This window comes from Danio aesculapii, chromosome 12 (genome assembly GCF_903798145.1).
Source record: "Danio aesculapii chromosome 12, fDanAes4.1, whole genome shotgun sequence".
In the NCBI taxonomy this organism is placed as follows: domain Eukaryota; kingdom Metazoa; phylum Chordata; class Actinopteri; order Cypriniformes; family Danionidae; genus Danio; species Danio aesculapii.
The window spans coordinates 20,251,985-20,269,704 of record NC_079446.1 but is presented as its reverse complement, the minus strand read 5'-3'; the positions used below and the strand labels follow the sequence as shown (position 1 = coordinate 20,269,704).

The following is a 17,720-nucleotide window of genomic DNA, read 5'->3' as shown; positions in this document are numbered from 1 at the left end:
TCTCCTTTTGATTTAAACCTTGAAAGCTGTAACTGCAGAAGTAGTCAAACAATACTACATACTTATGAAAGTAAAAAATAAAGTAAAATCGTAATCAAGGACCCTTATAAGTCTTTACTTTGAATCAAAACTGATTGCAAAATTACCACCAAATGTAGATTCATAATGGTCCTCTTCTTTTTGAATGGACACAGAAAACAGTCGATGAAACCATTCCTCCTTCTCCCGTCCTGTTCGACCAAACAGGTAGAGTGTGACAGGATGGGAAATGTTAGTTGCAGGTTTCTCAGCTTTCTGCACCTCTACCGTCTCGCCTTCCTCCAAAGCTTTTTCTCCTTCAGCCAAACTTATGCAGATCGGATACTTCCTGTTCCACACTCTCTTGTGTGCCAAAGCCAGTGGCAGAAGAAATACCTGTTACCAAGGCAACAACTTCATTAGAATTACACGGAATCTACAGAGCGTTCTGACACACAGCTATTTGGGTTTAGAGAAAAAAAACTGTGTCGCTCTGTCATTAAAGAGCAATGCACCACTTTTAACTAAGTGGCTGAAATCAGTGGTACGCCAACCTTGCTTCCAGTGAGTCGAAATATCCGTGAGTGGATGAAATGCTTTTCGTAGCAGGGCTCGTCCAAGGTAGCCCAGCGGGGAATGTTGTTACGTGGGTAGTCAAGTCGCAAACAGGGACCGTCCAAAGTGGCATGCACAGAATGCATGAGAGATGGCTGGTAGGTCTCTGGATCATATGTGTACATTTCATTCATCCAGCCCTGAAAAGTAGAAACAGTCTCTGCTTAAATCACTGCATTTCACCATAAAGTTAACACATAAAATTGAAAAAGTGGGACATAAAAGCTAAAAAAGGATAAAAGCTGTAGCTGGATGTGACAAGAAGTGGGTGTGTGTTATTCCTGAAGCACAGAATTAATCAGAGAACAGAGCAGTAATGAGGGCTTAGCTCGGTCTTTGGAGAAAAGCAAGATGCTTAATGTTTATTTTGTGAAATTCATTGCAGTGTTTCTTTTTTTTAACTGATTCCCAGAGGACATTAGCTTTGACACATTAAAGTGCAAGTAATAGCTTAAAAGCAGTCTGTAGGGCTGTTGTTACCTGTGATACTGATGCTGTTTTGGGATTTAACTTTATTATTAAAAACCATCCCATTTAAATGGATGTTTTATTACTAGAAAGTGCTGATTTTAAAAGCAGGGATTCGAATATGTTTTATATATACCACTGTATCTATATATCTATTTTGATTGAGTGGTAATTATAAGTGAATACCTGTGGGCTGTTCATAAAGGCTGTCATGAGAGCTTTTTAATCCTGACATCATAAATGTAAAGATTTTTAGAGGAACAAACTGAATTTGTCATTAAATCATATAATTAAATGTGTCAATACTCTATCAAATCATTTTATAAAGTGTCATTCATTCATTCGTTCATTCATTTATTTTCTTTTCGGCTTAGTCCCTTTATTAATTTGGGGTCACCACAGTGAATGTCTCTGGTGTCCTTGGAGCGTGTATGTGAACTTTCAGCTCAAAATACTGCACAAACATTTTTATAACTCTTTGAAACTGCCCTTTTTTAGGTTTTGACCTAAACTGTGTCGCTTTGGTGACTGTCACTTTTAAACTCAAATGAGATTGTGCTCCCAGCCCTCTTTTCAAAAGAGAGCAGAGCTACAAATGCCTATGCATCACCATAGCAGCAGATTTCAAACAGGACTTATGTAATCTCTGTGAGAAACTGAAAACTTAAAAAAGTGGCTCAGAAGAAGTTCATTTATGGAACCTATAGTGTTCATTTGTGCATTTATAATGCCTCTTGGTGGCTGACATTATCTCTGGTGGGTATGATGCAAAAACTCTAATGATAGACGGCTGCTTTTAACTTAGGGCTGTCTAGGCTAATGAAAAGGAGAATGTCAATCAAAGTGTTTCTGTTTTTATGAAGTGTGGTTAAAGGTTAGATTTACACACTTTTGCCACAAACAGTGTTTAACCCCTTTCAAAAGTAATTTTTGCGTAATTGGTCCTCTTTAAATGCATCTCACTCACCTTCAGAGAAAATGGATTGTTCTGTAACGATTCAAAGAGAATGTTATCACAGGAGGTCCCATGTAGTCTGTGCTGTTTACTTGTGGATAGTGGTCTGATGGAGCCCCAATGGATTAACACAAGTCCCAACATCAATCCGAAGACTAAGCCAAGGAACAGGCCAGACCAATAGGCTGACAAAGGTAAGATAAGGTAGCAATATGACAGAACTGCTACAAAGAAAAGACCCACTCCCGGCACTGCTGAAGAGCACTGCTCTATCCCATGCTCTGTCAAACCATCTTGATCATTTCTCTCCATATTCGTGCTCACACTTGCATGAGTTCTGGACTCAAATACACTCCCAGTGTCTACCTGTCTGCTATGGTAGTCATAAGAAAGAGAGGATTTTTGCATACACCGTTTGCGATGCCTGACAGGCCAGTTGCACTCTGGTAGAAACTCATTGTCTGCTTTCCTAGCACTTTTAGGGGATTCAGATGCAGTCAAATCAGTGTTTGATTTCCCAATTCCGAAGCCTTTATAGCTTGGAGAGTCCACTGATCCTGTGCTCCTTTGGTGTTTGGGGCTTCCAACACTGTCCTCACGCATAATCTTACTGAACATGCTCAGAGGCTCCTGCATGGCCTCTGAGAGCTTGCGTCGGGTGTCCTCCAACTCCATTTTAAAGAAGCTGGCTTTGGTCTCGGTCGGGGATAGGTTGACTGGAGTTGGAGGTGCTGTACGTGAGTCTCCATTGCGGCTTTTGGGCTGGGTGAACTGCGCCCATAAGTGCAGATTGAGCTTGGAATCTGATCTAGATTGAGACACTTCCGGCTCGCTGCGAGAAAGCTCGGTGGATATGGACTTTACGAGGCTGATGAGTGGCTTGGGCTTCAGAGAAGACTCTTTCAGCTCTAGCTCTGTAGACAGTGACTTCACCAAGCTGCTCAAGGGACGATGAGTGGGAGAGAGGAAGGCAGATCCTATGGGGAAAGAGTTTCCCAGGGAGCCTGGTGAAGATGGAGAAAGAGGAACGTTGAATGCTGATGATCCAGTACCCCATTCCGTCTGAATGTCGACTGAACATGGTCTTTGGCTCCGGATGGAGCTTAGTGACTTTTTGCCATCACAGTCCAAGGTGAATATGAGGTCGCTGTCATCAAGATTGTCCCATTCACCTTCAGTGTCCGTCAGCTGGATCACTATGCCTCTCTGGTCTGTGTCCTGTTGCAGCTGTAGTCCCGGCCTCTGGGACCCACAGGCCAATTTGTGGGATTCTTCATTCCCTGTCGTCCCTGCCATGATTTATCTCTGCAAAGCAGAAAAACAATATATTTGAGTCAGCAAAAAAAAGAAAACTAAACTATTTTGCCTTCTAGATATATGGACAACAAGCAATTGTGCTTCAACTTGTATCAGCAGTTTTTAAATCTCTACAATGCACTATGACTGTGATGGAGATGTTTCATAGACAGTGTTCATTTTGGACAAAACATTGATTGGATTAATTTTGTGCCACAATCAAGACATGCTTTATAATAGTGGTTCTCTATTAGGAAGCATCAGTTTATTACATCATTAATGTTAATTAATGAAAACAAAGTTGTTCATTGATAGTAAACATGAACCCACAGTGCGTTATTTAATGTTAACAAGCACAACTTTAGATTTTAATTAGGCATTAGTAAATGCTAAACTATGATTAATATATGCTGGATTGCTCATATTTAGTTCATGTTAGTAAACACATTAACTAACGAACCATTATTTTAAAGAGTTATCAATCAATATCAATACTGAGGTCCTTCATCGGCAATATAATCAATATCTATATGCAAAATGCAAGAAGCTCTATTTGTATAAAAAGGTAAGTCCAATACACCCAAATGTCCTGACAACTGTTTATAATTGTATACTAAACGTTACATGTAAGCTTTATATCTCATTAGCAAACCAAATTTTAAGCCCCTGGAAAAAAAAAAGTATAATACTCACATCAATTTTAATTGATTGTTATCAAGAAGTGGCACACCTCACAATAAGCAGTGGCTGACCAATCACAAATTACCTACATCTGAAAACTTTACAAAAGCCATTATATTGTTATACAGTGCAAGACATTACAGTAGTTTATGTAGGAGGCAAAGTAATTGAGCTAGAAGGATTATTCTAAATGGTTTCATTTTAGGAATTTAGGAATACATTTATGCAAGTGTTTTGGTCCCAAATTTGCTGAAACACAACACTGTTTTATTTTTTGCTCTCTAAAAATCTAATGTGTATTTCCAGCATAACAATCTTTGTTCTTGTTGAATGATTGTTTATAGGGCTGCTTGTGTGAAAGTTGTGTAAAATTTAAATACACAATACACAAACAAAAACACAACCAAACACGAACAAAGCCAGTATCGATTTTGTTATGCCTATTCATTGTAATTAGTCTCGACAGCATTCTGCAGCATTATAAAATACTACTAAGCACATTAAGGGAAGCACAATGAGGGACTTACAGTAGCTATATCTCTTAGTCAGGAGAGAATGGGACTTTTTCTAGTTCAATCAACTGACTGAATTAAAAGCAAAGATCCCCACTATCTTTCTAGGTCAAGTGAGGCATTTAAAAGTAACTTAAAGATGGTGGTCTGTGGTTATGCAACCCTGTGACACCAATTCTCCAGCAACTGGCAAACTCTCTTTAATCCCTGCCTCATTCAAAATGAACTGATGAAATAATAAACCAACAGACTGTTCAAGGGCACATCTACAGACACAACAGTATGTCAAATCTCTCTCGTGTGTTACCTAATCCTCCTCAACAATCAACAATGCTCTATAAGCTATAATCTATAGGTGTATAAACATGTTCAAAAATGATAATGTACCATAATCTGGTGTAGAAGAATTCCATATTAGCAGCTTCCAATTAAGCAGACCATGAACTGTTAATACAGTCATTACAATGGCTGCTGTAAATTCCAATTACATCATGCTGTGAATTATAGCAGTATGGAATACTAAAATATTTGCTCCCAATCAAATTTTAATGATTTATTTAGGCCTGCATGCACATGTTTTTTTTCTAAACTACAACAGCAATGTTTGTATGAATAGTACACAGGACAAAAATGGCGTAGAAACTATTATTTTGGTAAATTTTACAAATTTTTGCAATGAAACAGCATATACTCTAACACACTGAATTAAATATTCATTTGAGTGTACACTTTATTCATTCATTTATTTTCCTTCATTTAGTCCTTTTTTTCATCAGGTGTTGCCACAGTGGGATGAACTGCCAAGTTATCCAGCATATGTTTACACAGCAGATGCCCTTCGTCGCAACCCAGTACTTATAAAGTACCTCTATTATGCATCAATAAGGGTCATATTTTGGTTTTGGGGGTCTCCAACAACAGGTTGATATGCATGCAAGGTCAAAAAACACTTTCATTGTCTTATAATATGCATTTATTTTTACCTAATTATCCAAGCGACTCACATATGATTCGTTCAGTGAATCATTTGTTCCCAAACCTCTCCTTAGCGCGATGCTAATCTGTGCTGATTAGTCCGATGACCAGTCTGTTGTGATTGGGCGACTGTGTTCAACGCAAGACAGAGAGATATGCCCACCACGGCTTATCAACAAGTAGTCAGAGTGCAGAGTGTATGTGTGAGGCCAATGCAGGAATGCATTAAAGCAATGCAGTTTAACACCAGCATATTGCTCTATTCTTAAGCATAAGTAAAAACAACGACACACATTCAGTATTTATCGACACAGTGGTGAAAGCTGAAGTTTTTTGAAACTTGACCGCCGCACGTGTGTAGGAACAGCTGACGGTGGCCATAGCAACGACAAGCGGCAATGAATCGCAAGCTCACAAATGCATTTAAATCCATAAACAAACAGGCACGCGTCGTGTTTTCAACGTGGCTTTAGATGCGATATGAGAATATAAAGAGTTAACCAGATACAGTACAAGTGATTACAAGTAACTATACATAATTAAATACATAATTTGCAAGCAAAAAAAACAAGGAGGCAACCATTTTAAGTACACTTACTTACACTTCTGAAATGGAGGAAGAAACTGATCCATGAACTGTGTACTGTAAAGTTCCTGTCAAGCTCTGACAAAGTCCCATACATCAAGTCTTTTCTGATTCTTCATTTAACAAACGGCCGATGAATCCCCTGTTGTAAGCATGTAGATTGCTGAAGCACTCATTAGAAAAATGATGGGAACACAGCACAAGGCTGGGGCTATAATGCTGAGGTATTTTTGCAAAAATTAACTTCAACCACTTATTCTTTACAGCCTCATCTTTGGGTAGAGAAAGTAACACTTAAGCAGGTCACACACCGGATGCGCCACGACACGGCGCACACATGACAGTTGGAAGTATCGCAGACCAGATGCGCACATTTGCATGCTATTTAAAATGAAACTATTCAGATGGTGCTCTGTGGCGCGACAGAAATATAAGGTGCCAGTGTGTACCCTGATAGAAATCTATGTTTAGAATTCTAAAATGCATAGCGCTGCATGGCGCGATGCTGCGTGAGGCCGAGCTGCGCTTCTTTTAGATTTAAGCCTTAGCTGGATATTTCACTTCACTTAGAGCTGTTACACACTGCAAATGTCATTTTCAAAAACCCATAATAGGGGCTCTTTAAACATCTAGACTTTATTAACAGGGAGATTTTTTCACAGTTTATTTAAAAATGGACCTGGGGCTTGTTTAGAATATGTTATTGTTAAATGTGAAAATTGCCAATTGGGATCCCAGCTAGCAAAATTCACATGGCTCAAATCTGGCCCACACCAGACACTTAAATCCAGCCCACATACCACATGGAATGATGGCAATTGGGCAGTCCACTTCTGTTTTCCAGATATGGGGCACAATTAAGCCAAAGCAATACCACATATCTGCCACAATTGAACCAAATGAACCAGAAGTGACCCTATTCTGGGCCACAGTTTGCTTTTATTCTGGTCCAGATCCAGCCTACACCTTACACTTGCTGGGTGTGGCAAAGTACAAAAATCTCAACATGCATTGCAGTATGAATACATTCTATAGCTTATTGATGCTACAGTTTTCATTATTTGCTGTTGATTCTGCTGTTTATGTTGATGTTGTTGATTTTATCACTTTTAGGCTCCTGTTTTTGAGTTTTGTTCATTTAGTTAATTGTCACCATTGCTAAGGTTCATACGCTAATTTTTGATATCTCTGTAAGCAGAAGTTGACCCATAGAATTTTTTTTGTTTATAAACCTTCATAATTCTGTGGCATGTGCAAGCATGTTATTAAGTTACTTCTAATAATGGATACATTGGTTAACATCAGTGAATTATATTATTTCATCACAGGTTGTGCCTCACTTAATTTTATAGTTTTTTTTTTTTTTTTTTTTTTTTTACTTGGCTTACTTTTGCTGTAATGAATGAATGAAAAAAAATGAAAGTTCTTAAAAGTTACAGCAGCCCAAAGAAAAAGTTTATATTAAGAGGTTTAAGGCTTTGAGCCCAACTAAAGCAAACACTTTTCTCCATGATGGTGACTTTAGTCTATGTGGTCCACATATGTTTTAAGATAACTGGGCCACATTTGCCATATCTTCTCTGGGCCGCTTTAGGCTCACAGCCGCAATAGTCAGAGCTTACTGTGCCAAATATTTGCCAAAAGTGGCAAACATATGTCTTAAGATAACTGGGCCACATTTGCTCCTACACATGTGAGACACTTTAGGTTTAGACCCAGATTACCCTTAAATGACTATGCCACATTTTTGCCAACTGTGGCCCACATTTGTCCTCCATCATTTAAGCCAAATTTATCATTTTCCACATGGGTCGCATTAGGCTCACATTCAGATTACATTTTGCCATAAGTGCCAAATCTTTTCCTTAAATGGCCCATTCATTTTGTCTGGGCCGAAGGAATACCACCAGTGCCACATAACTGCCTAAAGGGGCCCACATTTGCATGTTATCTGGGATAATTCCAAATATGTTTGTGAAGTTTGCATTATTTTTAAAGTTATTAAAAGATTACATTTCTAGTTATTAAGGTACCATTGTGGGTTCCCGGGGCTATTTCAACCTATCCTTTCAGTGAACGGTTTTCAATGGAACCATTAAAAATGTAGGTTAAGGTTCTCCAGAATTCAAAGATTCCAATGAGGAACCTTTATTTTTTAAATTAAACATCCATTTTGAGGCACAGTGGGTAGCGCTGTCACCTCACAGCAAGAAGGTTGCTGATTCTTGCCTCGGCTGGGTCAGTTGGCATTTCTGTGTGGAGTTTTCATGCTCTCCCCGTGTTCGCATGGGTTTTCTCCGGGTGCTCCGGTTTCCACCACAGTCCAATGACATGTGCTATAGGTAGGGTAAGCTTAAATTGTCCGTAGTGCATGTGTGAATGAGAGTGTATGAGTGTTTCCCAGTGATGAGTTGCAGCTGGAAGGGCATTTGCTGCATAAAACCTATGCTGGATAAGTTGGCGGTTCATTTCTCTGTGGTGACCCCTGATTAATAAAGGGACTCAAAAATGTGACTGAGCAGATTAACAGCACTGCATAATGTCAAACCAACCTGATTTAAAGTGAAGCAAATGTTTTAGATGGATTATATTCATTAATAATTCTCAGAGGCACGTGCCAGTGATGGGAACAAATACTGAGTATTACGATCAACTTCCATTCGTTCCAATAAACAAGCAACACAGCAGGTGATTCAGCATAGCAGATGGTGTGTTGCTTTGTTGAATTCATCGTGCAGCGTCTAATATAATTTAATAAATCAATAAACTAGATTTAAGTAACTTTAAAGCATTTTAGATTCACTCCCACATTAAAAACACTAGAGCAATTTAGTTTTTTAACCATAAAGTAAAGTATTTGAAATAATCTGTTGTGGTGATTCAATAATGCCACAACTATCGTTATATAAACAAATTACCCAGTACCATAGTGTTTTTGACATCTAGGTATATTGTTATTAAATACACCACAGATTACTGTAGCAAACACAGTACAGTCATATATAGAAAACATATTCTACCATATTTATTACAGTTTGTCACTTCACTAACGTTAATACAGTATGTTGCAGCATTCAGTAACAAGTTGTACTAACATGCATTAAAGTATATTGTACTAAAATAGTATACATTCTATAATATAAAGTATACAGTATAGTATAATACTTTACAATGTGGTTAGGAAAAACAATAGCATTTACAATTCAATTACTGTTGTATTGTCTTATGTGAAACATTGCAAGATGATTTTGAAAGAATTAACTCACCCAATCTCTGCACCATCGCCTGATCTCCAAGAAGATCAGCTTTTGCGTCCTGTCAGTAAACACTGAATCGTTGTTCCGTGAATCATTCCAGAATGGAGACAGATGACACTTTTCCTTAAAATATCTCGCATGAATCATTAGTCTGCACACAGTTTGCCATCAGACTTTATGATATAAGGCTCAGTTAAAGAGCGATATAAGCGCTTCTGTCGTTCATCATAGCCTCGGGGCTGTGCAGATGTAAACTGTGCTCCAGCGCGCAGATCCTCCGGAGTTTTGAATTATCATCACTACACTTCTGCAGTGCATCGCCGTGTGTGAAGCTGTGAATCCCCATAGAAACTAGCTCCTCCCCCTCATAGGCTCCATCCAGATGTGATTTTGCGAACAGCAGCTCCTCAATCTGATTATAGGAAACATGGCAGGAGTCCACTTTAATCCCGATTAAAAAAAAACTCTGCCCCAACATCCACACGCTTATAAACACAAAACAGAAAATGCCAATGACCCCGAATCACAGCCCTTCTGACCTCAATGCCCTGAATTTGTGACAGTGACCACGTATGCACTGCAGTCCGTTTCACAATAATGTTTATATTTACTTTATAACATGTATAATTTAAATAAAGAAGAGAACTATTCTTTATAAAAACTGAACTGCTATAGGCTACTCTTGCATTTGGTAATCTTTTTACTATTAAAAAATATTTGATAATATTACAAAATGTTTTTTATTATTACAAATGATTATTAATTACTATTAAGGGTGTCACGGTGGCGCAGTGGGTAGCACGATCACCTTAGCAAGAAGGTTGCTGGTTCAAGCCCTGGTTTACCCCACAAATCCAAAGACATGCGCTATAGGTGAATTGAATAAGCTAAATTGGGCGTAGAGGCATGTGTGTGAATGCATGAGTGTATGGGTGTTTTCCAGTGTTGGATTGCGGCTGGAAGGGCATCCACTGCGTAAAACATATATGCTGGATAAATTGGTGGTTTATTACTTTTCACTCATTTAGTTTGAATTCACTTATTTTGTTAGTAGACTATTCATTTATTTTTAAACACAAAATAACAAAAAAATAGGTCATAATGTTCTTATAAATAGGTCATAGTCCTATGTAAAATGCTATTTAAAAAAATAATAAATTGATGCAGTTAATCTGATACATTAAAGATGCTATCAGAAAAAAAATCGAAATACAGCCACTTTTATGTGTAGCAGAGGCAAGCTAGTGAAGCTGTTGTGACTATCTGTTGTACCCCTGAAACAGGGGAGAGAATTATTAAGAAATATCAGACACACTCAACGATGTTTCTCCACTGCTGACTTTATGCGTAATCATATTGGTTCACAAATTCAAATAAACATCTTTCAAAACAGCATCATTGTCTTCTTAATGTTACACAATTTCCATAAATTGCTAAGTAGACTTTTAACAATGAACACTATTTTGTTATTTTCACATTTACAATCTTATAGAACACTTATAAAGTTTTATACATTTTATCATCAGCGGAAAAGCACTTATCCTTTTTAATCCAATACTTTAACATAAATAAACTAAAGCCTAATAATTTAAGCAACATATAATTAATCTTTTTAAACTATTATTTTAGCTGGATGTGCATCGTCTTTCCCTATTTGTTTGTCTATCAATGTTACAGAGTACATTACTTTTTCCAGCAATGCACACATAGAACATTAAATACCAGAATTAAACATAAATTGAAAATGTGCACGCTCATAATTTTACTTCCACGTGGCCTCGCGCTAATCACATTCAAAATGGAGCCCAAAGCTCACGCTCCTCCGAACCACACACTCTTATAAACATTCCCAACAGAATCCGGACAACATCACAATAACATACACTCTCAACGCTGTCAGAACATGAGCACATTACATTAAACTGATTAGGGACACCCATACCTGAAACAGGGGAGAGAATTATTAAGAAATATCAGACACACTCAACGATGTTTCTCCACTGCTGACTTTATGCGTAATGGAGAAAAACCGCGAGTTCTCCCCCTAGTGTTCAGTCAAGGCATCACTAGTCAATCACCAAGCATCTCAGACTAAACATGTCGAGCACAGATCAGTATAAAACACAGATTTGCAGGTGTTGAATCACTCTCAAAGTTCAATAACTTTTATGGATTTCCCATTTCAGGTTTTGATCTAGTTTTTGATATGCAAATACATTTATATCTCAATCTGTCACACACTCCCCTACAAAATGAAATGTCGTCTCGACATTTTCCACTCTTAGAATCAGAATGTAGGATACAAATTTAACAGTAAATTGTCTTTTACAAAAGTTGGTAAGGGAGAAGGTTGTTAAATATTTAACCTCATAACAATCCACTTATTGTCCCAAAGCGAACTCAACGCAGGTTGTATTGGGTCCACAACAATCTATAAAAAATTATTCAGTCCCAAAGACCACAGTTCAACAGGGCAAACGAAATCCCTCAATTTTCCAAAATGTCCATGACAAGACTGTTCATTGGAGAAATCCTAACTACAAAAAAAATCAGTCCATCAGTTCTTCCGAAGTCAACTGAAAAATGAAAAGTCTTTGTTTGCATTCAAAGTCCACAGTCTTGTTGTGACTCTAGTAGTTCATTGTCCTTACTAGTTACATCCATACAAAAAAGGCAAATGGTAACTATATTGTTGGCAGGGCGGCAACCATGGTAACAGTCCATTCGCAAGCACGTACGGTAAGTTCTGTGGAAGTGTCTGCAAAGTACCATTCACTTGTCCAACATTATAAGTTGGTGTACCTAGCTCATCATAAGTGAATACCCTTGGTGGGCATCTTTCTCTCCTAGTCAGCCGGTAAGGTTGCTCATCTCGGTTTTCCAATTCACTTTCAGTAGGTGACATGGGAACAGGAAGGTGTTCATCAACCGGTAAGTCGATCTCTTGTTCGAGGTTACTTTCGGCAGATGGAAGTGGTCCAGCAACAGGTAAATCGTTCTCCAGTTCTTGATCATCCCCCACACCTAACAATTGAGTAGGGACCTGTTCGAAGCTCTCTTGCTGATGTTCATTAAGCTCTGTAGGTAGGGATTCAACACTATTTACCTCATCATCATGGTTTGTCGCAGGTACTTGTGGTGATACATAATAGAGCTCAGCTTCCTCTTCACTGTCTTCATCAGATTCAACACAGCTGGGTTGAGGATGTTTTCTCTTTTGGTTCGGCCTGATTTTCATATGCGGATCAGTCTCAATAGGTAAGTGATCGCAAGGCATCAATAAGTTTCGGTGTAGAACTCTGGATCGTCCCTTTCCCTTTTCTGTCTTTACTTCATAGACTGGAAGCTCACTACCTAGTTGTCGCACTATTACATAGATACTGTCTTCCCAAAAATTGCGGATTTTACCTGGACCGTCCCTTGGCGTTAAGTTTTTCACCAAAACGCGATCACCTGGCTGTAGTGTTGTGTTTCTTACTTTTCTGTCATAGTTCCTCTTGCTCCTGCCAGCAGCTTTTTGAGCATGTTCTTGGGCGATCTTATATGCCTCTTCCATTCCCTGTTTCCACTCTTCCACATACTCTCTCCGATTATGCGAGGGTTTTTCTGAACTCAATCCGAACAACATGTCCACGGGCAGTCTTGGAGACCTTCCATATAACAAGTAGAAAGGAGAGAACCCTGTGACCTCGGAGCGGGTACAATTGTACGCATACACCAGTTTGCTCAAGCTGTCTTTCCAGTTGGATTTCTGACTGTCGGTAAGTGTTCTTAACATTTGTAAGAGTGTCCGGTTAAATCGCTCGGCCTGGCCATTGCCTTGCGGGTGGTACGGGGTCGTCCTCGAACCGGTGATGCCACAATATTTTTGGAGCTGGTGAAACAACTGATTCTGAAATTCGCCACCCTGATCATGATGGATACGGGAAGGGAAACCAAATTTTAGAGCAAAGTCATTAAAAATGCGGTCAGCAGCTGTTTTGCCTGACTTTGAGGTTGTTGCATAGGCTTGGGCAAATCGGGTAAAATGATCAACCACTACAAGGATGTACTCAAAACCTCCTCTGCAGCGCTCTAAATGGAGAAAGTCAATAGAGATCAATTCAAAGGGCTGAGTCGTAACAATACTTGTCAAAGGAGCTCTTGCCTCGTGACAGGGCTTCTTCTGCTTTAAGCATCTGCATGTTTTTGTGACATAGTATTCGACGTCTATCTGCATATGTGGCCAAAAGAAACGTTCACGAATAAGTGAGACAGTTCGGTCTATCCCATGATGTCCCATTTCATCGTGTAGCTCTCGTATGACTGTGTTCTTATATTTTTCAGGCAGGACCAACTGTGTGCGGAAGGAAGTTGTTCGGCAGAGTACACCATCTTGATTAATGGTAAGTTTTTCCCACTCACGAAACAAACATTTTGTTTTAAGGCCATAAGCTTTCAGCTGTTTGACTTTCGGTTTTGTTCCTGACAGTTTGCAGTCATATACAGGACTGATGACTCGGTCATTTTGTTGAGCATGCTTCATTTCATTCGCTGATATTGGGGTTATGGTGGGAAATATTGGACAGGTCTCGATAGAGGAACAATTGGTTGAGATTGACCATGGGATGTTAGGTCCTTCTTGTGCTTCGACGGCCTGAATGGTTGCACCTATTACATCTGAAGATAACTCCTCAGAGCACTCACTGATCATAGTTCCAATATCAATGGGCAGTCGGGAGAGTGTATCTGCATCAATATTTTCACGACCTGGTCGATATTTGATTGTGAAGTGGAAATCAGCCAATTCAGCCACCCACCTACACCCTGTAGCATTTAGTTTGGCAGTTGACAGGACATATGTAAGGGGATTATTGTCACTGTATACGGTAAAAGTTGGTGCATAGTATAAATAATCACGGAATTTTTCGGTAATCGACCATTTCAGCGCTAAGAATTCTAGCTTTCCAGAGTGGAGGTGGTAGTTTTTCTCAGCAGCAGATAAGGTTCGAGACCCATAAGCAATCACGCGTAGTAATCCGTTTTGTTGTTGGTAAAGTACCGCTCCTAGCCCTTGAGCTGACGCGTCGGTATGGAGTATGAAAGGTAGTGCAAAGTCTGGGAAAGCTAGTATCGGTGGTTTCAGCAGACAATCAACAAGTTGCTCAAGAGTAGCCTGATGCTGTTCAGACCAGGTAATAGGCTTACTCGATGGAACGCCGGTTTTCATGCATTTTGACTTTAAGAGTCTTCGGCTACTTTTTGGGTGAGTACTATCATCAGGGTCGTTTTTCAACAAATCATACAAAGGGCAGGCTATGCGCGAAAAATCTTTAATATACTGCCTATAGTAGCTAAGTAAACCAAGAATCCTCCTCAGCTCCCCCACGTTTCTTGGTCGCTTATCTTTTAAAGACCTAACGGCTTCGGTATCAGCAGGATCGATTGTGTTTCCTTCTTTTGAGACTATTCTACCCAGGTAGCGGACTTCAGCTTTAAACAACTCGCACTTACTTGGCTTCAATTTTATGCCGTACTCCCTGAGCCGCTGCAACACTTTCCTAACATCTCGAACATGATTGTCAAAGGACTTACTAAACACCAAGGTGTCATCGAGGTATGGAAGACAGATTTCATCCCGCAGGCCTTCCAAACACTCTTCCATACATCGTTGGAAAGCTGCTGGTGCATTCATTAACCCAAAGGGAATACGCACCCATTCATATAAGCCCCAGGGTGTCACAAAAGCTGTAAGATGTTTGCTTTCCTTGCACATGAACCCCTGGTGGTAAGCTTTCCCCTGATCTAATGAAGAAAACCACGAATTACCACCCAAGCTGTCCATGATATCTTGCACCCTTGGAATCGGCTGTCTGTCTGGATGGGTCTTTTTGTTTAGGTCCCTATAATCAATACATAAACGCAGACTGCCATCTTTCTTTCTCACACACACCATTGCAGAGGAGTATGAGGATTTGGATTTTTCAATCCAACCCTGGGCTATTAGATCCTGCAAGTATTCCTTCATTTCACGATACAGGGGTTTGGGCACAGACATATAGGTGCGACCAACTGGTTCCTGATCTTTCAATGATATACTCAGTTTCAAGCTTGGAACACAACCAATGTCATCATCAGATTTAGAAAAAGAATGACACTCTTCTCTTAGCATCTGCTGTACAACTTTCCTCTGGACTTCACTCAGGTGACTGACATTCACTGGTGGGTCCCACACATCACCATTGATGTTCTCGTGACATTGATTCCCTGATTGAATGTGGTGTACCTCAGCAGTGGTAGCACTAGCTGGTACCTCAAACAATTTAGCAGGGAATACACTCTTCACAAGCTGAACTGTACCAATTGGAGTCTGGCCCCTCAGAGTGATATCATGTTCAGTGTGATTGCATACCTTAATTGTGACATTTGTTGGTGCTCCTCTTTTCAGTAGAACTACACTCTCTAAGAATTCAAGCCCATCTGACCAGGAGGGATTCACATCTGGTTCAAAAATGAGTGTGCTATCCTCTCTAACTGGCTGCATGTATACTCTGCACGAGACCTGTGCAGTACTACGTTTTGGGACATAAACATGATCTTTTGCGGTCTTTACTGTGTACTCACATGAGCTCTCTGCACTAATAAGTCTGATAAACGTTTGGACTTTGCCCCTCTTTAGACTGGGAAACGCAGCTTTCACAGTGCTCTCGAGCATTCTGTCACTCGCCGAATTTGGGGTGATTTGTTCAATAGAGTTCAGTATTTGCTCGATTACATTGAAACCTATGATAGGATGAGAGAGGTTTTGACCCCTTGCCACGAGTATGGGAATTACCAGTTCAGCATGGGGAGGTGTCTGTGACGCTAATCTGAAAGACACTTCCACATATCCAATGTAGGGTATATCAATACCATTGGCCGCGACAAGGTTCAAAGTATTTGAGGAATCGAGTATGTCAGACACATCCCTCAATGGAACTTCTGGTAAGTACTCTAACTTCCAGGATTCATCAATGACACATACCTGGGAGCCAGTGTCCCACAGTGCTTGAATTCTGTGGCCATGCAGGTAACATTGGACAACACACTGCCTTCCAACTAGTGATGTCACAGCAGAATGCTGGTTAGTACGGGCACTACAGGGGGCAGTGATACTCATATTCAGGTAAGAGGTTGACATTGATTCAGGTGAGTTGGTACAGGTCTGCTTGTGTTCAGCCCAATGCTGAGCTTGGCACGTCTGACAACAATTTATTTCATCCTTACATTGTGAACATCGCTTCATTTGTGTTACTGATTTTTCGCAGGCGGTACATTGTTGGGACTGGTGAATGAATCTGGTTACTCCCTGTCCCGTGGGAGTAACCGTTCCCCGTTTAAAGGGCTCTCTCTCGAGGGCTTAATGCCACGAATTCTACATCCTGCTTGAAAGTGCTCGCCACTACCGCATCTGAAACAATGCATGCAACGATCCTCTATTCTTTGCTGCTGACAGTTAAAGCACTTTCTGGGTTGTGAGCGAGGAGGGGGTATATAGTACTGCCGCGCAACATACTGGGGCTGACACTGAGTATTTGCTCTCATTTGGTTAGTGCCTGCTGACTGCCAGTATGGTGTCTTTTGACACTGACCTACTTCTCTTTCAGGGTCTCTCTGCTCAGACACTGGATATTGCTGTGGGGTGAAGGCTGGTGGCTGTAACGATTCCCGAATTTGAGCTATTTCCGCACTGAGAGTCTTTAGCGAGGCAACATCTGATCTCAGTTCTTTTAGTTCAGTAAGTACACTGGCATTAGATTTTTGTCCACTTTGCGCTGCATTGTACTTCTTATCAGTAATTTCCTCACTAGACTGAACTACATGGACCGCTGTTGTGTGCTGTACACCTGTTCTCTTTTTTTTCTGTCTCTCTGTCTCATTAGCACAAGCAATGTTTAATTTTTCTAACAGAGTCTCATCAGTGGTTTGTATGTCAAGAAGATATGGCTGCATGTCAACTTTAATGCTGTCACTTTGGAGACCGGTGAGTACGGTATGTAAAAACATGCTTTGAACTAACGCCGGATCGTATTTGAGACCTGATTCTGATTCTTGTGATGCAAACAAGGTTTTCTGGCGCAGATCTAGAACACGCATGAGGAAATTCTGTGGCGTCTCTTTGTTAAGCTGGCATTCAGAGGTAAGCTGTTTATATAGCTCTGTAGCACTTTTCTCTTGGAAATGAGAACGCAGAATTCGCCTAAGTGTGGGTAAAGTCAATTTTGGCTTTCCTTCTAAATAGCTTCGTAACTGCAGACCTGGGGAAATGGCTCGGACAACTGCATCCACTATGTCACATTCTGGGTAGCCTCGGCTCAAACCAGCCTCGATTTGGTGTG

General features: G+C 40.1%; 1 protein-coding gene across 2 annotated transcripts in view; it reads right to left on the bottom strand.

Moving 5' to 3' along the window:
- Nucleotides 1–9,645, bottom strand: part of tex2l (testis expressed 2, like) — a 40,515-nt gene extending 30,870 nt beyond the window's left edge. For both annotated transcript variants that reach the window (XM_056469635.1, XM_056469636.1), the window contains exons 1-4: nucleotides 9,373–9,645; nucleotides 2,069–3,361; nucleotides 573–773; nucleotides 147–414 (exon numbers count right to left, since the gene is read on the bottom strand). In XM_056469635.1, coding sequence (XP_056325610.1) covers nucleotides 147–414; nucleotides 573–773; nucleotides 2,069–3,352 — 1,753 coding nt within the window. In that variant the 5' untranslated portion in view covers nucleotides 3,353–3,361; nucleotides 9,373–9,645. The remainder of the gene's footprint in view (nucleotides 1–146; nucleotides 415–572; nucleotides 774–2,068; nucleotides 3,362–9,372) is intronic.
- Between the last annotated feature and the right edge of the window lie 8,075 nt (nucleotides 9,646–17,720).